The 20,881-nt window shown below is 65.6% G+C and overlaps 3 protein-coding genes across 13 annotated transcripts in view; 1 reads left to right on the forward strand and 2 right to left on the reverse strand.

The window, feature by feature from the left end:
* The first annotated feature begins 230 nt into the window (after positions 1–230).
* Positions 231–5,242, forward strand: SYT2 (synaptotagmin 2). Its single transcript, XM_028488229.2, is given in 9 exon segments — positions 231–854; positions 856–951; positions 954–1,145; positions 2,023–2,142; positions 2,385–2,552; positions 2,708–2,875; positions 3,771–3,888; positions 4,270–4,403; positions 5,036–5,242. Coding segments are annotated over 9 exon segments (1,302 nt in total). The 5' UTR covers positions 231–755.
* Positions 5,243–9,041: 3,799 nt separating this feature from the next.
* LOC114485988 (uncharacterized) lies at positions 9,042–13,970 on the reverse strand. The gene is made up of 4 exons (XM_028488070.2): positions 13,770–13,970; positions 11,795–11,887; positions 10,175–11,075; positions 9,042–9,385 (listed from the first exon to the last, which is right to left on the reverse strand). Exons 1-4 carry the CDS (start codon positions 13,968–13,970, stop codon positions 9,042–9,044), a joined length of 1,539 nt encoding a protein of 512 aa, XP_028343871.1.
* Positions 11,111–20,881, reverse strand: part of PPP1R12B (protein phosphatase 1 regulatory subunit 12B) — a 221,015-nt gene continuing 211,244 nt past the window's right edge. For 8 of the 11 annotated variants that reach the window (XM_028488217.2, XM_028488216.2, XM_028488220.2 and 5 more), the window contains 2 exons: positions 20,423–20,587; positions 16,392–16,478 (listed from right to left, as the gene is read on the reverse strand). In XM_028488217.2, coding sequence (XP_028344018.1) covers positions 20,453–20,587 — 135 coding nt within the window. In that variant the 3' untranslated portion in view covers positions 16,392–16,478; positions 20,423–20,452. Of the gene's footprint in view, positions 16,479–20,422; positions 20,588–20,881 lie in introns of all 11 variants that reach the window. The other 3 variants (XM_028488226.2, XM_028488215.1, XM_028488214.1) reach the window with 1 other exon arrangement.

Raw genomic sequence — 20,881 nt, forward strand, 5'->3', positions numbered from 1 at the left:
CGTGGTGGCTCCCGCCACCACCACCATGCCCGCTGGGCCCGTGGGCAACTCCACCCAGAGCGGAGGCGCCAGGGAGAGCAAGGGGGACGGGCTTGCCACGTTGAAGGACCGATTCTTCAATGAGATGGTCAAGTTCCCTGGTGAGTGTCCCTGTGTGCGGCTTGGGGGTGAGGGTGGGGGGGCACCATGGGGGTGTGACAGCCGCGATCTTTGCTAATGTTTGGACTCGAGGCTGGATTATTTGGGGAGCCCCTTCAGGAACGGGGGGCAGTGTGGTCTGGCACTAATGAAGGGAGCCAAGGGGGTTCATGTGCCCTAACCTCCCGGGGGGATAAATGTTCTTATACTTAGAAATCTCTCAAAAGATGGAACCAAAAGAAGATAAAAAATTATGAAACAGCAATCGTTATTCAAGTTTTCCAGTCATACTTTAAAACTACTTTATTTTGCAAGATAGAAAAATAAAACCTCCTACTGCTTCCTGGATTTCTGGTAAAGGCTGTGGGGAGAAACCCGAGGTCCAGATTCAGGGAGCAGCCCCACTGGTGGGAGGCGGTGCTTCAGCACCTCGGAGCGCAGCCCCGGCCGGCCCGCGGTCCCCCTGAGCCCGGCCTCCTGGCACAGGCTCAGCCCTCTCAGGACTGCGCCTGAGGGCAGGGCCCCCCTCCGCCACCGGGGTCTGATGAGGACTGTCCCATCCTTCGTGTGAGCCGCAGTTCCAAGGATCCAAGTTGTCAGATCTCAGCAGAGCCCAGATGGGGTCCCCGTGGTGTGCGCCTGGCTGCTGTCCCTGTCACAGGCTGTCCCCACTGGGGCGGCAGGAAGGGGAGGGCACCGAAGTGCGCAACTTAACGTGCACACCGCTTGTGGGTTTACACCGCGGGGTGTGGAAACGGGGCCAGGCCCCTACCCAGTCCTCCATCACCGAGGGCCCGGGGCTGCGGGAGGGCACCGCTGACCCCGGGCTCCCCGTGGCAGCCCCCCGCTGGGCGCTGGGCGCCACCGCCGTGCTCGTGGGCCTCCTGCTGCTCGCCTGCTGCTTCTGCGTCTGCAAGAAGTGCTGCTGTAAGAAGAAGAAGACCAAGAAGGAGAAGGGCAAGGGCGCCAAGAGCGCCATGAGCATGAAGGACATGAAGGGCGGCCAGGTAGGCGGCGGCCGGGGCACCAGAGGCCCCTCGGTGCTTTCCGGGTGGGAAGGGCTCGCTCAGGTCAGCAGGGACTCCCCCTGACCGACCCGAAAGGAGGCCGTTGGGACAAAATGCTGGGAAGAGAGACCCCCGCCCACCAGGAAGCCACCATCGTGTGACCCGGTTTCCCGCTGGCAGGGCTGCTGGGCCACGTCCCATTGCGGGGCCCCGTGGGTCCATCTCTGGTCCACAGGGACGTGGCTTTTCTCCCCACCTTTCAGGGAGCCGGGGGTCAGCCTGGAAGAGGCCCTGATGTACCCGTGTCTCCTTTTAAGTTTGCAGAGGCCCCGGGCGCCTCACGTTCCCTGTGTTTGTTCTGGGAGGAATGTCTTGCTTAAGGAATCAATGTGGAGGGAGGAAGGAGGGCTGATCTCAGGAGGTCAGCCAGGGGCCGTGGCTTTTGAGTCTGCGCGTGCCCGTGCGTGAGAGCGTGTGTGTGCGCGCTCGGAGACGTGCGTGTGCGTGTGCGCCTGCGCCTGTGGGGGCCCCGGCCCCGCCTTGCGGCTCGTCTGAGCTGCAGGATTTTCTTACCACTTTCTCCCTTCTCCTCCCACCTGTGGACTCACCTGGCCTGGACGCCCGGACTGCACGCCTGGTACGTGCTGCCCACGTGGTGGCCCGCGCTTGGCGGGGGGCGGGGGTCACAGGGAGGCTCCGCCACTCAAGAAGCCGCGTGGCATCTGGGCAGCGCTGGCCCCGCAGGGACAGGGCCGGGCTGGGGGCTGAGGGGAAGCGGGGCCCCGACGGAGCCCCCCAGCTCTGGGTCGGGGTCTGCACGGGGGCGGGGCCCCCCGCCGCTCTCCCTTGACCCTCCCTCCCCTCCTCAGCCCCCCAGGATGATGACGACGCCGAGACTGGCCTCACGGAGGGGGAGGGCGAGGGGGAGGAGGAGCCGGAGCCGGAGCACCTGGGGAAGCTGCAGTTCTCCCTGGATTACGACTTCCAGGCCAACCAGGTGTGCGGGGCTGCGACAGCCCCCAGGGCCCCACGCGGCGCGCGCCCCGGCTGCAGGAAAGAAGGCCTGCGCTCGGGCCGCCCGCCGTCCGCGTGCCGCCCTCCTCGCGCAGACCAGTCACCTCGCGGCGGCCGTCGCCCCCGTGTTGTTCCGAGTCCCTGGGGAGGGAGGTGGAGACCGACGTCCTGTCTGGCACCCGCCCGCCCCCCGCGGGGCTGACCCGGCGCCCACTCGCTCCACAGCTCACCGTGGGCGTCCTGCAGGCCGCGGAACTGCCCGCCCTGGACATGGGCGGCACCTCGGACCCTTACGTCAAGGTCTTCCTCCTTCCAGACAAGAAGAAGAAATATGAGACCAAGGTCCATCGGAAGACACTGAACCCCGCCTTCAACGAGACCTTCACCTTCAAGGTGACAGGCTGGCCCGCTGCGGCCCTTCCCCTGGTCCTGGGCTGTGGCCGAGGCCTGGACCCGAGCCCGGGTGTCCGCAGACTTGGCAGGCGTCCTGCAGGGCCCCCCGAGGCCCCGAGCTGCCCTGAGCCCTCCATCCTGTCTGTGCCCTGCAGGTGCCCTACCAGGAGCTGGGGGGCAAGACCCTGGTGATGGCCATCTACGACTTTGACCGCTTCTCCAAGCACGACATCATCGGGGAGGTGAAGGTGCCTATGAACACCGTGGACCTGGGGCAGCCCGTCGAGGAGTGGAGAGACCTGCAGGGCGGCGAGAAGGAGGAGGTGAGGGCGGGGGGGCTCGGCGCGTCCGCCCCACCCCCGGCTCTGTCTCCGCAGACAAGGCTCAGCCACCCGGCGGGACACGCCGGCGGACAGGACGCGTCACTCCTGCTTCTCCCGCGCTCCGGGCCCACTTAGGGCCGGCGCCCCACGTGGGGACCTCATTCACCCACAGGGGAAGCCCACGTCGTTCTAGAGGATTCTCAGCAAGGGGGGGGCCTGTCTTCCTAGAAACTGCCACGGGAATCACTCACTCGCCAAATATTTATTGAGCGCCTACTGTGTACCAAAGCCTCCATTTAGCCACCATCCCGTCCAAGCACCAGCCAAGTGTGCTGGCCGAGTCCCCGCACGTGAGGTGTGCCCTTCCTCGCCTCGGGGTTCAGGTCGCCTGGAGGAAGGGTCAGCACCCCGACCGGGATGTGGGCGAGGCGGCCAGCCTGGGCCCCGAGGCCCGCCTCTGAGAAGCCTCTACTGTGCCGTGGCGCCGGCCGAGCTCTCAGGCCCAGGAGCCCCCTCTCTCGCTAGTCAGGAGGTCCTTGCCCTGTGACGCTAACACGAGGAAAGGGATGCCGAGGGCTCTGAGGACTGCAGCTCGCTCTGCAGGCGGGATGGCTGTGATCGGGAAGGGGGGCTCCCCGTGCCCTTGGAAATGGCCCTCGGGTAGCGCGTCCGCTCCTCGTCCCCTCCGCCATCTGCCAGGCCGGGGAGGGGCCCCAGCAAACCCCACGCCCGTCCAGAGCCGCCTCGGCACCACGCCGCCAGCAGCCTGTCCTCGGCTCTGCAGTGTCCACCCGTCGCGGCCAGGGCTGTGCCGACCCTGGCCTGAGCCCCCGAGGGGGTCAGCCGCGCTGGACACAGGCGCTGCTGCGCTGACCGCGTCCCCTCCCCCCGACAGCCGGAGAAGCTGGGTGACATCTGCACCTCGTTGCGCTACGTGCCCACGGCTGGGAAGCTCACCGTCTGCATCCTGGAGGCCAAGAACCTCAAGAAGATGGACGTGGGCGGCCTTTCAGGTGGGTGCGTGGCTTCTGGCCGCCATCGGGGGTCACCTGCCAGCCAGTCGCGGCCCAGAGCCCCCGACCTGGACAGCAGGCCTCAGACGCGCGGGACACACAGGCTGTCTGAGCGGCTTTGGGTCCTCAGGGCAGGACGGGGCGGGGAGCCCCGCTGCGAGCTGCCTTTCCGCTGCTCTCCCTGGGGGCCCTGGAGGGAAGGGGGCAGGGGCGTCACCCCCAGGTGAGGCAGGGACAGGGAAGGCAGGCGGTGGGCGGCCACAGCCGTGGCGGGTCCCGGAGGTGAAGCCTCTGGCCGCCGTGGCCCGGAAGCTGGCTCTGCTGTCGCTGGGCTGGCGGGCCGGGCGCGCGCTCAGGGCCCGGCCGGCTGCCTCCGCACAGACCCCTACGTGAAGATCCACCTGATGCAGAACGGCAAGAGGCTCAAGAAGAAGAAGACGACGGTGAAGAAGAAGACCCTGAACCCGTACTTCAACGAGTCCTTCAGCTTCGAGATCCCCTTCGAGCAGATCCAGGTGCTGGGCTGGCAGGGGTGGACGTGGGGCGGGTGACCTCACCCACTGACCGCGACGGACGGACGGACGGACGGGCGCCTCCCAGCCCGCCCCTTCTCTGGGGAGGCGAGCAGGAGCTGCTCACAGATACCTCCTTTTGGCCTCGGGGTCGGCGGCAGGGCGCGTGTGGTGAGGCGGCGGACGCCCACCTCCCCTGCCGCCCCTCCTCTCTCCCCCGCTCCCCCCGACCCGGCTGCTCTCCTGCCTGGCGTCCTCTCCTCTCCTCTCTCTGCCTGGAGAGACCCTCAGCCTTCACCTCCCAGTTCATGTCACTTCCTCCGTGAAGCCTGCCCTAACTGACCAGCTGGACGTCACTCCGAGGTCCCGAGGTGCCTCGTGCTGGCCTCTCGGGCATGACCTTTGTCACCTTGCGAGGATGTGTCTGCCCTTCTGCTCCCAGGCGCCCAGCACGCTGCCGGGGGCCTGTGCTCGGTCGTTGGTAGAAGCGAAGGATGCGGCAAAGGCGCGGGCCCCTCCTCTGCGTGCCCGCGCTCGGTGGAGCTGGGGAGGGAGGGGCTGCCGGAGGGGGCTGGCTCGCCGGCCCCTTTCTCCTGCCCACTCCCCCTCCCCCTCCCCCTCCCCGCCTCCTGCAGAAAGTCCAGGTGGTAGTCACCGTGCTCGACTACGACAAGCTGGGCAAGAACGAGGCCATCGGCAAGATCTTCGTGGGCAGCAACGCCACGGGCACGGAGCTGCGGCACTGGTCCGACATGCTGGCCAACCCCCGCCGGCCCATCGCCCAGTGGCACTCGCTCAAGCCCGAGGAGGAGGTGGACGCGCTGCTGGGCAAGAACAAGTAGGGGCCGCGGCCCGAGCCGCCGCTACCTCAGCTGGGCGGCCCTCCGGGCGTCCCTGCCCACCTGTGTGCGGCCGTGCCCTCGTTCCTCCGCCCTCGTCCCCTTTCTAAAGACCCCTCCCTCCGACGGCGGGTGAGGAGGGCCCCTCGGAGGTGAGAGAAGCCTGGCCCGTCGTCGCCCGGGAGCTTCCTCGCTGCATGCCCGCCACCCTCCTCCTCCAAAGCTCCGCCCAGGCCTCACCCCGAGGGAGGCTCTCTTGGCAGAAAGCGGTGGCATTTTCTGTTTTCTGAGCGTTCCGGACCAACGGAAAGGCAGCACCTCCTGATTGCTGACGGCAGGCAACCAGCGGCCAGTGATGGGCGCGCGTGTGTGCGTCCTCTGTGCTCGTGGAGGGCCGCGGACGGGGTGCCGTGTGGGAGCAGAGGGTGAGACCCCTGCTCGGACTGGGGAGCTCCCACACTGCGTGCGAGTGGCTGTTGGGGCGGCGAGACGGGGAGACTGGACTGTGCAGAGCCAGGACCAAACCCCGATGCCCGCGTGGACCTCCTCCCGCTGCCGGGGGCTTCCCGGGACACCACAGACCTGAGCTGCGGGCTACACTGGCCGGACGCGCACGGGGCCTCAGTCCCGCGGCCTCACCTTGCTGACGGGTGATGTCAAAGCTCAGAGAAACAGAACACCCGTTTGTTTCCCAGAAGGGCCAAAATGGAACTGCCGGACCTTCGCCCTTGCGGCGGGAGACCCAGGTACCCGCCGGTTGCCCTCCCGGGCCGGAGCCGGCGGCCACTGGCCTCTCTCCCCCCGCCGGGCCTGCGCTGCTCCCTTAACCAAAGCGGAGCAGCGCTGCCTGAAGACACGCTGTCTGTTCAGAGCCAGAGGGCCTGAAAAGGAAGGTTTTACAGGTTCTTGGGTCCCCTGAGGTCCAGGTAAGAAGGGGAGGGTAGTGGACAGCTGGCTGAGCTTTCCCAGGGGCCCTGCGCGGAGGCCCCCCCAGCGTTCCCGAGGGACTTCGTGTGACTCCCAGGAGCGGGGCGCCCATTCCGAACGGTGGCGGGCGACGTGGGCCGGGCTCTGCCCCGCGCCACCTGTGCTCGGTCCCTGCTCACCTCGCGTCCCCAGCATTGATAAAAAGCCATATGTACGTTAGTCCAGTGTGCACCGGGTCTCCTTGCAAGCCTGCAGCCTGGGCGGGCGCATCCGGCCCCGGTGGCCAGAGGCCGGCGCCCGGCCGCCGCCTCGGCGCAGAACGCTCACGGCTTCCCAGACCCGGAGCTGCGCCTCCTTCCCCGCGCGCGTGGCAGCACCTCCCAGCCCGTCCGCCCCCGGCGTCTGCGGCACCTGAGGCAGAGGGGACGTCTCTGTCACTGTCAGAAAGGAGCAGGCGTGGGGTTCCTGCCCGCTGCGTCGCCCGGCCGGGCGGGTGGTGAGACGCCGTCTCCTCCGGGGCGGCAGCTGGGAAGTGGGGCTCAGCCTGCCTTGCTCGAGGCCCTCGGTCCTCGCGAAGTCATTCTTCACCTGAGGCCGACAAGGCGGGACCTGACGAAGACTGGGCTGGTCCTAGGGCCCGGGCTGTAGGACCAGAGTGAGGCTGCAGGACCGGGGGGACCACAGCGGGCTGCCCTGGCCTGGATGCCCCGCTGCAGAGCTGTGGGACTCGGTGCTTCCTCGGGGCCCTCCCGCAGCCTCCCCCCGCCCACAGAGCTGACTGACTGCTCACCCTCCGCCTTCACTCTCCCGCCCCTTCCCGACCTCCTTCCACCATCTGGGATTCTCGTCCACCCTCCCGAGCCCAGGACGCGCCTGTCTCCCGGCGGGAAGGAGAGAGGATCCGCAGCACGTCCGCCGCCCTGGGGGTCCTGGGCCCGGAGCTGCGGCTGGATTCGGGCTCTGGGCGCACCTCGAGTGGGCAGCCTCGGGCGGGGAGGTGGAGTGTGGGCACCAGTGCGGAGCCGAGGGGAGCCGGGGTGGGGGGCGCAGTGCTCCTTGGTGTCTGGCCGGTCCTGGCTGGGCCCCCGCCTCCGAGGGGCCGTCCAAGCAGAAGGCGTCTCCCGGGCCCACGGACTAGGCCCTAAGTGCGTTGCGCCTGAGGGTTCTCGCCCAGTCCATGGAGCACCTCCGCTGCCGCCAGGCTTGTTTCCGGGGTGTCGGGGCCCTGCCCTGAGTGGGACAGAATTAAGGTCGGCTACGAGGGGTTCCGGAGGCCTCCAGGCTGCGCGTTTGCGCTCCCAAAGTCTATTGCAGAGAGGAAAGTAGAAGAGGCAATTTTTACAAAGGGACTGAAACCATGAAAAATGAAACCCAGTGCCACCCAGAAACTGGAGGTGAGGCCAGAAAGCTCTGTTTCCTCCTTTCTCCTCGAATAATCATTCCAGGGTGGAACCAACTCTGCCGGGGCTCTGGGCACGTTTTCGGACTTTGGCCGGGGAAGCTGGGGAAGGCCCAGATGATGAGCGACCGGTGCCCAGGCCGGATGGGAAGTGACGTTCCGGGGCGCTTGGCTGGGGGAGGGGGCAGCAGGGATTCACGCAGCCTCAGGCCTGGTCTCTTTACTTCCCAGGAACCATCTGTAGCTTGTGCTTCTAGAATCGGTTTGGGATGATCTTGCTGGCCCAGGGCTTCAGCGAGGTGGGGGCGGGTGGGGGGGGTCGCTGCAGCTCCCCTGCCAACCCCGCAGTGGGAGGTGGTGGGTGAGCGAACTGGGGGGCCGCCACTGGGGTTGGGGAGGGAGGGCGTCCCGCCCCCCACGCGTCTGGCTTCTGTTTCCCCCAGCCCCGCAGAGAGGCTGTCCCTGGCTGTCCCTCCGCTCCATCCCCCTTCCTGCCTCAGAGCCCTGGGTGGTGGCAGACAGGGGAGGGTCCCCAGGCCTGATCGTGGTGACCCTCAGCCCCCCGACATGGTTGCCACATTTGGCAAATAAAAATGCAGGGCACCAAGTTAAATTTGAATTTCAGATAAACCGCCAATAATTTCAAAGTGTAAGCCGGTCCCTCCTAGGCGCTGTTTGGGACTCACCCGAAACTCGGGCTGCCCCGCCCTCACGCCAGCCTCACGGGGCCAGGGCCAGGTCGCCAGGGCTCTACCCATTCTTTGAGCTGCAATACTGGGAAGGGGGGGGTCACTGTGACTTGAAGACGCAAGAATATATTTTTTAAGCGACAACAAAACAAGAACCTTCTGAAACCATGTGAGCCTCACGGGGAGGGGGGGGTCACCTGTGAACACAACCGCCGCCTCGTCCCTCCAAGATGCATGTCTCAACTCTGCGTAAATAACCGCACGGCAAGGCTGAGTGCCCCCAGCCCCCTTTTACACAACTTGAGCTGCTCCTTCGACTTTGTGTGTCAAGTCCTCCCCGCCCGGCCCCCGCACCCTGCCGTGCGCCGGGGGGAGTTGGCCTCCGGCCCTGGTCTGACCAGGGCCCCGTGGGCAGAGCTGACCCTCGGCGCCCCGCGTCCAGCCCTGTGTCCTGTGTGTGTGTGTGTGGTGTGCCCCCTCCTCCCACTCTTTGAATTCACTGAAAAGCCATACAGGGGCCCCTGCGGGGCTGTCCTCCCAGAGCTCCCGTGCCCCTCTGACGGGCTCCCCTCAGGACACTTGTGGAGGGCTCGCCCGTCGTCACCTCTGCTCTCAGCGCCACGTTGCGAGGACGGATGGTGTCCAGGGCTCCCAGTGGGGCCCCAGCAGATGCCCCCACTGGCCCGGCTCCCTCACCTGGTGTCGCGGCCCGACTCCACGTGGGGGGTGGGCGGACCCCGTGCAGACGTTGAGGGTTCTCAGGAGCTGTCGCCGGCCGGGCCTGTGGTCAGGTCCCCGATGCCGCCCCGGGTGGACAGCCAGCCCTGCTCACGTGACACTGGGGGCGTGGGGGGCCGAGGGTGGCAGTGGGGAGGGACCCCGGGGGCTGGAGAGCACGGTGGGCCCAGCTGCCCCGCGTGCTCTCGCCAGCGGCCGGGCGGCTCTGGCTACGAGGGACCCTCGCCAGCGCCCCGGCCCGGCCCCGGCCAGGTGTCCCGTGGGAGGGCGGGAGGTGGAAGAGGGCCGGGGGGGCCCCAGGTCCCGAGCCATCACGCTGAACCAGGAGGGACAGTAGCCGCAGGCCCCGGTGCAGAGGAACGCCACGCACGGGAGCGACCCATCCGGCCAGCCCTGATGGGAGGAGGGGGAGATGGAGGGGGTCTGACAGACAGGAGTGCCGACGAGGCCGCAGGTGGGCAGGTGGGTCCTGTGCGCTACGAGCCAGGACCCTTGTGCTGGGGGGTGGCGGGAGCCGGGGGTGCGCAGGGCCCCCCTCAGCCATCGGGACCCCAGGACCCCTTCCGAGAAGCCAGACGTTCTGCCCTGGCGCCTCCCCTCCGAGGACGCGATCCGCTGCTTCTGAAATCCTGGGGTCTGAAGACTGCAAGACCACGGCGGGCAGGCCCCAGGCCCCCTGGCACGCGCAGCCCCACCGGGACCCCTGCCTTCGTCGTCCCAGGAAGGACCCATGTCTCTCCCCCGCCCCTGCTTGGCAATGGCCCACCCCCCCCGGACGTGGACTCTGTTCTTGTCTCATCTCTTGTCAACATGTTCTTTTGTAATAAGCAGCATCTCCTTATTAAAGGAATGAGCTGAAAGCACGCTGGGGGCGGTCTCTGGTGGTTCCTGCCGGGCTGGGGGGCAGGAGCCGCCCCCAGGGTCAGCGCGGGGGCGGGCGGGGGGTGAGGCCGGGGACACAGTTCTTCCCTCAGGGGCTGGAGAGACCAGAAGGCCAGACCAGGTCCGGGTGGGCACGTGGGCCCTCAGGGCAGCTGCTGGGGCGGGGCCCCCCGGGCGCTGGGGTGGACTAGACCCTCGGCTCCCCCCTGCCAGCAGAGCCGGGCTCGGGGCGCGGCCACGGTCTGGCCCTGGGGTGGGGTTGGAGGAGGGACGGTTCCTACAAGCCCTCGGTTAGCTCACCGCAGCCGACTTCTTCAGACGCCTGTGACTCCTGAGGCCGAGGACGGGGCTTCAGGATTTTCTGGAAAGAGACAGTAGGGCAGCACTGCCCCCAGACCTGGAAGGGTGACCCGTCCTCACCGCGACCTGGGGGCCGTCTCCTCAGGGAGGCCCCCGCAGCCCCTCTGCAGCAGGTGGAGGGGGGCGTCTGGCTCAGGGCCAAGCTCCAGGGACAAGAAGACAGAGCCTGGAAGGCTGGCCTGGCCGGCTGGGATTGAGGGGGGCAAGGCCAGCCCAGCGCGAGGGCGGGGGAGTCTTCAGGAGGGAAGGGCCGGGCCTCACCGCCTCCAGGCCATGCCCAGTCTCCGCTGACTGCCCGGGCCCAGGGGGCACCCAGAGGAGCCCTCACTCCAGACCTGATCCTTTGCCTCCGATGTGGGCCGCAGGCCAGCAGCCGGGTGGCCGCGGGGGAGAAGACGCCTCCCTCCCTCACCTCCCTGACCTCCAGCTCGGTGACGGGGCCTCCGCTGGGTGTGAACGGGGTCTGAGCAAACCAGATGGGGTGCACTAGGACGGACGGAGGGCCCGACCCTGGCCCCCGGCCAGCGGCCGAGCACCTTAACCCCCAGTGACCCCCGCCAGCTGCCTTTAGCGTTTGGGGCCACGGAGTGGTTCCGGCTCCCCCGAACCGAACGGTGGCCCTGCAGAGACAGTGCTGCAGGGAGCAGGGGGCAGAGGCCCCGGGAACCCAAGGAAGCCACCCTCTGGGGCCCCAACCGCCGGGCTGCGAGCCAGTGCCCGTCCCCGGACGCTGGGAGCCCCCCAGGCTCCCCCTTGGCCTCGTGGCCGTCCCTGGGACAGAGGCCCCCAGTGGCGAGGACGGTGACACGAAACTACTACAGGCTGGCCCAGACGTAAGGTTCTATAAGCCCCATTTCCTAAACTGTGGAGACAGTCAAAGTTAAAACACAATTTAATTTACTTATTTATAAATACTGTTGTGTTTACAGGCATCATGTAGATGTGGATGTTATTATTCCCAAACTTTCAAACACAGAATACTTAATAATACTATATAATAACAACCAGTAAAACAAAACCATTGATCTCAGAGTTGAAAGGCCACTCAAAATTGCATAAAAATACATTCAGCTCACAAAGCGCATCTGGGTCCTTCCCTAAACCCCTTCCCCACCACGTGTATTTACAACGGAGCCGAGTTAAAACGGTCCATCTGGTGCTTCCTTGGAGGGGAAGTCAGGTGGGGGTAAGGTGAACAGAGACAAAACGCTACCCCTGGAATGGGGATGTGGAGACCCCAGGGAGGGCCTCACAGCTCTTTCCACTGATCAAGACCGAGGCAGAGGGAACGGAGGGGGATGAGGGGGGCCACGCGCTGCAGCCTGAGTCAGACTCCCCCAGGGCGGGACATGGGGGCAGAGCCTCGCCCTCCCCCACCCGGTGCCAGCCTGACGGCAGCCCCAGCCTTTCAGGGCTGCAGGGGGGGACCCCCACCCCTGCGGCCCACCTCCTGCTGTCTTGGCTGGAGCTCCTCGTCTTTCCCTCCAAGCCCCCTCCCCAGAAGAGCGCGGTGTGGAGAGAAGACGCAGGTCAGGCTCAGAGGCCAGCCTAGCACCCCACGTCCAGGACCTGCCCGCACCCCGAGTCCTGCTTCTGTGAGACCATCGAGGCTTCAATGAGGCCCCCGGGGCCCTGCCTTTCCTGAACCCGCTCCTGCAAGGCAACAGCAGATGAGCCACTGTCCCAGACGCACCGACACTGCCCGGTGCCCTCCTGAGGACTCGCTCAGTCTCTAGCTGCACAGACGAGGCCAGGCTGCCCATGGGCCCCGCCCAGGCTAGGGCAAACCTCACCTTCGAGGGAAGTGGCACAGCCAGTCAGCTTTGCAACCACAAGAGTCGGGGCTGATTCGTGGACAATCTCTCCTCTAAAGCACCATCAGCTCCAAGTGAGAAAAGCAAAAAGGTAACGTGGAGGAAGATGAGAGTAGGCCAGAGGGTGAAAGGTGTGTTTATTTTGCAAAGACAGGGGCGTCCTGAGGTCGCCTGAAAGGGCCACGCGGGAAAAGGAAAAGCTCGCTGGGAGCATTGGGGGAAAATCTGGGGAAGTAACAGAAAAGGTCACTCTGGCAGATTCGCAGTCCAAAATGATAAGCACATTAATTGGAGAAGCTCAGAGCGAGGCCCTCTGGGGAATGCAGGGGGAAGCAAAAGATATGAGTTAACAGAATAACACACTTGGATGAAACTGGGCCATGAGACTGCATTTTGAAACCTCCATGTAGCAAACACGCATGTGCACACAGGCTAGAAGCAAGAGAGATCCCCAGAGCTCGAAACCTCCTCAGGCAGGATCAGAGCAACCCTCAGCAGTGTCCGTCTCTAGATGTACTTCCCAAGGAGGGGCTCCCAGGACCCCTCCTCAACCGGACGTCGTCCGACCACGACCCTCACAGGAGGGGCTGCGTTGCCTGCTACGCAGCCACCAGCCGGTCCAGATTCTCTATTTGGCTCTTCTCGGCCCCCGAGCCCACCTCGCTCCCAAGCAGCCGTGACAGTGACGGTTCCCCGGGCCGCGGTGAAGCTGATCTACTGCCCAATCTAATCAGAGCACAGGTGATCAATGGCCATCCTTGATAGAGTCTACATACCCATCCGGGAGGCTGAGCAAAGCTTCAGCTTGGCTGGAGGCTGAGGGATGCGGGCCCCAGACCCTGGCCCTCCCCCTCCTCCCCGGGGGCGGCTCGGTCCTGAAGTCTTTGGTGTAAACTCCCTGCAGCCCTGCTCAGGGGAGGGACCTCGGCTTGCGACAGCCCAGGTCCAGATCTGATGACCCCACAAAACTAAAGGCTGGGGTTTCCTCGAGGAAGGCCCTCTGGTGCTTAAGGCAGAGCTGAGACTGAGTGGCTGGCGGGGAGAAACACAGCGGGTCTGCTGTCTGGACCGCCAGGAGCCGGGCCCCTCCCATGAGAATCACTCATCCAGAGGCCGTGTTTCCACCCCCGCGGGTTTGCATATTCTCACCAGGCCATCAGGAGGGACGGCCACTACCCTCCATACTGAATTCACTTTCCCACCTGACACACTCTTAAACAACCTGAATGAGAAGAAAAGAATTTTTGAAGTTAGAGCAAAAACTCTGAGTGACGAATGTTCTGGTCTCCCCAGGAACCAACAAATCACAGACCACCGACCCAGCCCCCTCACAGACGGCCGCACGGCTGGTCAGGACGGCGCTGGCCCCGGGCCCCGGCGCCCGGTCCCTTCAGTGGCCTAGTTCTGCCGCCACAGCTGCCTTCCTGCAAGGCCAGGAGACACACCCTCCGAGGTGCTGAAACCTGCCTTAAAACTCAGCAATAGGGGCCACGCTCTGTACTTAAAACTGGGCCCCGACGGGCAGGACCACCTCTGACCGCGGGCCGCCGAGTCCAGCGTCAGGGGCGGTGCTGGAGGCCAGGACGCCAGCGCTCACCCCGCGGACGGAACCAGGGCCCCCCCACCACCGGCCCAGCCGCCGAGTCCCCGAGGTTTCCCCTCGGAGGCGCACAGTGGCCTGGGAGCTGGGAAGCCCCTCCGCGCCGCTCCTGCTGCCTCACGCCCACCCCGGAGCAGCGCCCACCGCCACCCCGGCCTCTGTCCGGGTCCGTCCGGGGGGGAGAGGCCCGCTCCAGGGCCAGAAACCCGGAGACGGAAACGAGCAGCTCCTCTCCACGCTGGCAGTTCACACGCACCTCGGTGGGGTCCACAGGCTTCAAGGTGGGACTCCAGCCGCCTTTCTTCCCGAGCGGCGCTGACATGCACGCGATTTGCTCGGGGCAGGGAAGCAGAGGAGCCAACGCCCTGCAAGCGGGCCGAGGAGACAGGCCAGGGCTCGTCCTTCCTTCAAACCCTTCCAAGGCCCGGCCTGGGGCCTCAGGCACGGGGGGGCGAAGCAGTGAGGCTTCGGCCAGAGACTCGGACTCTCAGGGGCTGGTTGTCACTTCCAGAGGTGCGACCCGTCCAGAAAACCTCTGGCCAAGGCCGACGAGGCCCTCCCCCCAGCGCTGACCACCCACCCAGGCACCGCGGTGACAGGGCGGAACCCCAGAGGCAGCAAGGAGGCCCCTGGTCATCACCTGGCCGACAGCACAGCCTGGAAGAGACCAGATTCAGAGTCTGTCTCACAGAGTTAGTTGCATAAGAGAGCGCGCCTGAGATCGCGGGATGGTCCACACCACGAGCTCTGGCCACGGAGCCTGGCTTCCTCAGTGGAGAGGCCCGACACGGAAGGGCTGGAGAGAGGCGCGGACACAGCCCGACCGGGTTCCCAGAGCCGCCCGCGCCCCCGAAAGGCACAGATGGAGCGGAGGGCGTGCTGCGGCCCCTCTGCCTGGTCTGCCTGATGCAAGACTCCAGGTGACGTCCTAATAATTCAGTTTCCTTTTCCTGAGAAAGAGGTGACAGCCAACGCCAGTCCTGGCCCGGCACCCAGGGCGTGCCGGAGAGTCAGGGTCAAGGCCAAGGCCTCGTGCCCGGTCCCCTCCCCCAGAACACAGGAAACGCTACAGTGGAAGATATGAAGCTTCACTCTGACTCAGCATCCCCCCCACGCAACCCCCCCCCACCCCGCCCCGACGACACAAATCCCCCCGCGGGGCGTCGCTCCTTGCAGGAAACGGCCGGGGTGGAAGAGTCTGCACACTCTGAGAACGGCGTCTTGCCCCAGGAGACAAATATCCTATCCCAAACCGGGACCTTGGTCGTGGCTCTGGGTTAAAGAGCATGTGACGCTTCTGAGGGCCATGGAAGGGGCTGGAAAGAAAAACCAGACAGAGGTAGCGTATGTTGAGAATGGACTGCTACACACCAAATATCTCCGGCAACCCCAAAGTGATCTGCACACTCAAACCAGCCGAGGGATAGAGCGCCTACAAAAAGCAAACACTGAAGTGTTAATACCGGGGCAGCATCAAGAACCCATGACCTAATCCTGTGCTGGACCAAGGGAGCCACCTGTCCAGGTTTTCGTCCAGAGAAGGCTAGCCAAGACGGGGCAGGTGGGAAAAGCGGGGCACGTGGGGACCGACTCCCAGGCCCAGGGGAGCGTCAGCACCTTGGGGGTCCCCACCGCAGCTGCGGCAGGGCTCTCATGTTACAGGGGGCCCTCAGGAAGACCTCAACTCCCATCCAAGCCGCCCAGCTTTCGAGCGATCGAGGCACAGCCGCCGGAGGCTCCCTGACCGCGGGCGGGGGTCCCTGGGACACAGCCTTGGCCGCCGGGTCTCGCCACTCCGAGTCCAGACTCGTTCCTCCTGCTGGCTTCTGAGCAAACACTCGTCTCCCCGGAACACACGCCCGACGCCATCAAGCCCACCACGCTCACAGCACAAGGCATGGGGGGGCCCCAGACGCCCCCCACGCCTCCTCACGGCGACGCACTTCTCTTCAGGAGAGGAGACGCGGTCAGAGGGAGGTGGGGCAGGCGGGGGTTCTCGCAGAGAAACGCCGCGCGCGGAGGACGAGGGGGGGCTGGGCCCGGCCCGGCTCGGCGTGGGAGAGGCTGGCGGCACCGCTGCCCGGGCACAGCGCTGGGGCCGGTGCTCTGCCGCAGCACCCACGCCCCGGGGCACGCGCCGCGGGGCGGATGGAGGAAGGAAAGGAAGAGGGCAGAAAGGGAAGGGGCAAGCCAGGTCACCCGAGCCCCGGGGAGAGGGCCAGACACGGAGGGAACGGGCGTTAAGACCAGTCAGGGTGCCACTGGGTTTCTGGCAGAAAGAATTCCACCACCACCGGCGGGAGTTAGAGAAAAGTCAGCTCCTGAGAGGCGAGGACAAGCAGGGACCCCGGCGTGGAGTCACTGTCAGCTTGGGTCTAGTGGCGGCAGCTCCAGAGGCCTCCCCATGTGTGTCCCACGTCAGAGCACATGGCGGGGGCAGCAGGGCTGGGGCCTGGACCAAGCGCTACGTGGACCGGCGGCCCGGCAGCCGGAGGCCGGGTCCGCGGCTGGCCTGGCGACCCCGAGGCCTCCAGCAGATGGCTCTATTGGTCGAAGGATCGCAGTCGTGCTTCGATGAAAACTGTCTGAAAGCCAGCGGCGGGGGCCGGAGGAGGGGGCACGGAGGGTGCAGAGGCGGCAACGGGGCGACGGCCAGGGAAAGGTCCTTCTGGCTCCTCTTGGCTGGTGGGTGCCGGCGGGCGGAGGCGGGGCCCGGCGCCTTCCCGGGAAGCCAGTGCCTGGTCTACTTGGACAGCTTGCTGATGACCCTGATGAGGGCGCCGTTCTCGTCCTTCAGCCTCTGGTTGTCGGATTTCAGTTCCGTCAGGACCTGCGGGCGGAAGGGAAAGCCGAGTCAGTCCGGCCGGGGACGGTGACCAAGCGCCCATCTTCCTGCTCACGGGCTGGTGACGGTACCGCGCGGGGCCACGGCCCCTTCCCCGTGCGCCACCCTCTCCTTCTCCTGCACGAGTAACTATTCCAGGGTTTCCTCCCCGGAACTCACCTCTGGCCCAGAGAAACCAGGGCAGCGCCATGTGTGCTGGGGACACAGGGAAGGGTGAGAAGAGGTGATGGGGTGAAGGGAAGGAAGGCGGGAACGCGTGGGGGGGCACAGCTCGGCTTTCCCGTCACACCCCCAAGACGACTTAGGGTCTTGCTTCTGGTGCCGTGGGACGGAACCCGCTGAGGTCCCCGCTGGCCGCAGCACACGTGTCCACAGTCACCCCCCAACACCCAGGAGCCCGTGCATGCCCAGAGGCGGCTGGGGCTCTGCTGTGGGAGGTGGGGGCGGAGACGTCTGTTCTCCCAGCCCGGCCTCCCCGGACCATCACGCCGTGTCGCGCAACTCATGAGGCGAGGGAGCAGCGGCCCCGAGCCCAGGCTGGGCAAGTGCGGGTCGTCTGACAGCCCCGACGGGTCCCAACGAGGGCACGGCTGGTGTGAGCCTTGCCGGCGGCAGGAGAGAGTCAGGTCAGAGGGAAAGCGCTTCTTCACCGTGAAGGTGACAAAAATCCACACCCACACCTGTCTGGGGCGAGTGTCCTCTGATCGGTCATTCAAACCTACAGGCCCCCCCGCGTTCCCAGGGCTGATTCCAGTTCTGGCTCTGCTGTGAGCACCCAGGGGTCAGTCAGATCCCCGTAAAGAATGGAACTGGGGCTTCCCTGGTGGCGCAGTAGTTGAGAGTCCGCCTGCCGATGCAGGGGACGCGGGTTCGCGCCCCGCTCCGAGAGGATCCCACGTGCCGCGGAGCGGCTGGGCCCGTGAGCCGTGGCCGCTGAGCCTGCGCGTCCGGAGCCTGTGCTCCGCAACGGGAGAGGCCGCAGCAGTGAGAGGCCCACGCACCGCGAAAAAAAAAAAAAAAAAAAAAGAATGGAACTGTTCCCTCAGCCTCTTACGGAAGATTCAGGTTAAATCGCAGAGGGAGACTTAATCTCGTGGGCACGGACCACAGACACACGAGGCGCTGGTATCGAGGGAACAGAGAACGTTCGGAGCATCAGGACGGGCTCAGGGTCTGTGACACAGCCATCCTCAGGTCCACAAACGAGGGCCCGAGTCCGGCATGACTAGTGCAGTACGGCACGGCGGACACTGGCTCCAGAGCTCACCCCTTCCCTGCAGACGCGGTCGCGGGTCCAGAGCCGGAACTCGTCATCCGTGAGCTGTGCCGCTTGAGGCACACTGCTCTCCTCTCTGGCTTTCCATTTTGTATCTAAAGAAGCCCATCCCCGCCCTCGTCCCTCACAAACCAGGGGCTCCGTGGGGGCCACAGCTGTGACTGCATGCAGTGTTAGAGGGCGTTAATCCAGGAAATTCCAGAGCAGGCCTGTCCTCTGACCTCTGACTTGACACCGTCGGAGCCTGGCTGGCCTCCCTCTTCTGCCTCCACCCCTTGGCCTCAACTGCCCAGACACTCCAGCCAAGAGGCTCGCAGCAGCCCGCCGGCGCGGCCTCCCTCCGCTTCCCCTGCCATGTGCCCTCCCAGGGCACCCCGGGGCCGGCGGCCTGGGCGCCAGCGAGACTCTCAGGCCGTGTTCCCACGACGGGAGCCCCGCGTGGGAAGAAGCTCGAGGTGGGGACAGGCCGTGTCACCGCTGGCAGCTCGTCAGGTCGGATCTGAACCGCTCCCCTTTAAAAACATGTACAAACGCATGCTCGAGCCTTGGAGATTTATCTCCACATGGAGATTGAATTCTTTGGGAAAAACTTGGCCAAGGCCCTTTCCCAGCTGCCCGAGCTCCCGCGGCCAGCTCCGGGGAGCGTCAGGAAGGGAGGGAGGGCCGCGGAGGAACCGTGAGGAAGCCGGGCTCAGGAGGGAGAGGAGGAAGCGGAAGGGGTTCTCGGGGCCCCACGTGAAGCACGGGGCGATTACGCACGCACACCCGTGGAAGCGCCGCGCACGACGAGCTCGCACAGCTCGTTTCTAAGTGCCCGGTTTGCCTCAGTTTGACGTGAAGGACAAATAACACGAAGCACCTCTTCTCCAACGTCACCTCTTCCAACCTCGGGTGAGGAGCATGCGGGCGTGGGGTCCCGACGCTGCAGCGGCCCCGGGAGACCCCCAAACCGGGGGCAGGCCGGCCCTCCCGAGCGCCCGTCGGCGGGGACGGCAGGCTCCTCCTGGAGAGGGCTGGGTGGCGAAGGCCCAGGTCCGAAGCCGTGTGGTCTCTGAGCAACGCCCGCCTCTCAAGGGCCCGCAGACACGGCGATACGCACACAACGGCCCGGCTCCAGAAGGACGGCGCTTGGGGATGCTGGAACCCGACCCCACGGAATCCCCACGCGTCTTCTGTTGGTTTCTCCGTGACACGGGCGGGCCTCTCCGCGCGGCCCCGCTGGGGAGTCGGCACTGGGGGGCCGCAGGCTGCCCCCTCCCCCTACGCCAGGGCCGCCAGGCGGTGGGTGCGCGGCTGGCCCGGAGCCTGACGTCCTTGGTCTGCCCGCCCCGTAGCCTCCGAGTGACCTTGGCCAAGTTACTTCTTCTGTGACTGGGTTTTTCCCATTAGACAAGTGACTGTTACAGGGAATAAATGAGAAAGAGCGAGTGCGGCACTCGGCACAGGCCTTCAGACGACAGCCGTCTCCAGGGTCACCAGCTCTCCCGCACCAGGAAGGAAACCGAGAAAACTGGGCCATCTTTTGGGGGCCCCCCGTTCGCCCCAGGTCAAAGCTGGCTCATCTCCTGGCGTGAAGCTTGGTCCTGGTGTGCTTTCACGAGGAGGGCCGGCAGGCTGCTCGGGGCCGCGGGCCACCTCCCTCTCAAGTTTCAGTGTCACAGCGTCTCCAGCAGGGTATCAGCTCCGCCCGACAGTAATTCGGGTGCTTCAGATCTAGTGGGTACTAGCTGCCGGCTACTGACCCCGAAGACACAGCAAACAGGCAGAAAGAAGAACAGGCCTGGGTCAGGACTAATTAGATTGTGGCTAGAAATTAAAAACTCATTTCAGAGAGTGAAACCGCTCAGCAGCGAGGACCCCTCACGCCTCCACGGTGGGAAAATGAGCCATCTGCGAGCCTGTCTTCAGACCCACATCCAGGGAGAGGAGTCAAGTTCAGAAGATGCATTTGCTGGTTCTCAGGTGAAGACGAGCCCCCGCTCACCTGCCGCCACCTCTGCGAGCCCGCTGCCGGCAGTGGGGCTGGGGGTTTGGCCGTGGGAGGGCACATCCTCAGGCCCAGATCTGTGACGCAGAGGAGGGCAACACCCGCCAAGAAGGGAGAAGGATGCTAAGACCCAGCAGGGGGTGGGCGGAGCGGGGCTGGGCCAGTGCCCCCCCCCCGCCCCCGGCGCTCGTTCTTGTCAGGTCCTGGGGCCGCGGTTCTCAGCCCAGCTGCACAACAGAACCAGCAGGGGAGCTCTGAACAGACATCCAGGCCTTTGCCTCTGAGGGGTGCCTGGCACAAACGTGCTCAAGCCCCCAGGTGTCTGGAACGTGTGGCCCCTGCCCTCGGTCACCGCCACCCCAGGCGCAACCCGACCGCTCCAGGGACGAGGTTGCACTTGCATTGCTGTTGACGGAGGCCCTGACCTCCCCCCAGAAACGTGTGCGTGTCCACACACGGGCAGGTGTGGACCCGTCTGGCTGAGTGACCTGCGCTCCGTCTCTAGGGGAAGAGCCTCACCAAAGCGACGGCAGCCCAGGCCAGGCCCCGGCCCTGGGTCGTCACGGCCCATGCCACGCCTGCAGACCACCAACCTTCCCAGGAACCCGCGTGCAGGCTCTGGGGGGCGGCCGCAGAGCCCGGGACCAACAACAAAAGGGAACCTGCCTGGAGTGGAGGAGGGGAGGAGGGGCAGGACTAGAGCCCCTGGGGGTCCGAGCCCTCGATGGCCTCCGAGAGTCTGGCCACAACCCGGGTCAGGGCCCTGTTCTCAGCCTGCAGCTGCTCGTTCATCTGCTTCAAGGTCTGAATCTGTTTTAGCTGGTGGAGGTTCTGCAGAGAGGGAGACACGAGGGGCAGAGAGGGAGACACGAGGGACAGACAGGCAGACAGAGACAAGACGGACCAGAGGAGAGAAAAGTGGGACAAAGAAATCACATTGACATTTGGTTGACGTTTTGTTTTTGTTTTTAGTTCGCGTGCAAGAAAGGAAAGGAGAGAGGCCAGAGGAATGGTGCGCGGGCCGAGGTCTGGCTGTGCGGGGGGCGGGGGGCTGGGGGCAGGGGGCGGGGTGGGGGCGGGGGGTGGGGGGAGGGCCGGCCCAGGGCCCCCCGGAGCTTCTCCCAA

Source organism: Physeter macrocephalus, chromosome 4 (assembly GCF_002837175.3).
Source record: "Physeter macrocephalus isolate SW-GA chromosome 4, ASM283717v5, whole genome shotgun sequence".
Classification (NCBI taxonomy): domain Eukaryota; kingdom Metazoa; phylum Chordata; class Mammalia; order Artiodactyla; family Physeteridae; genus Physeter; species Physeter macrocephalus.

What these genes read in the sequence shown, in the direction of transcription:
- LOC114485988 (XM_028488070.2), bottom strand. Translation starts at nt 13,970, where the DNA reads ATGTCAGCGCCGCTCGGGAAGAAAGGCGGCTGGAGTCCCACCTTGAAG. An exon ending in GGCGCTGCTCCGGGGTGGGC is followed by an intron (nt 11,888 to 13,769) that starts GTGAGGCAGCAG and finishes GTTGCCTTGCAG; the next exon opens with GAGCGGGTTCAGGAAAGGCA. An exon ending in GGTGCGGGCAGGTCCTGGAC is followed by an intron (nt 11,076 to 11,794) that starts GTGGGGTGCTAG and finishes TGGGGCTTATAG; the next exon opens with AACCTTACGTCTGGGCCAGC.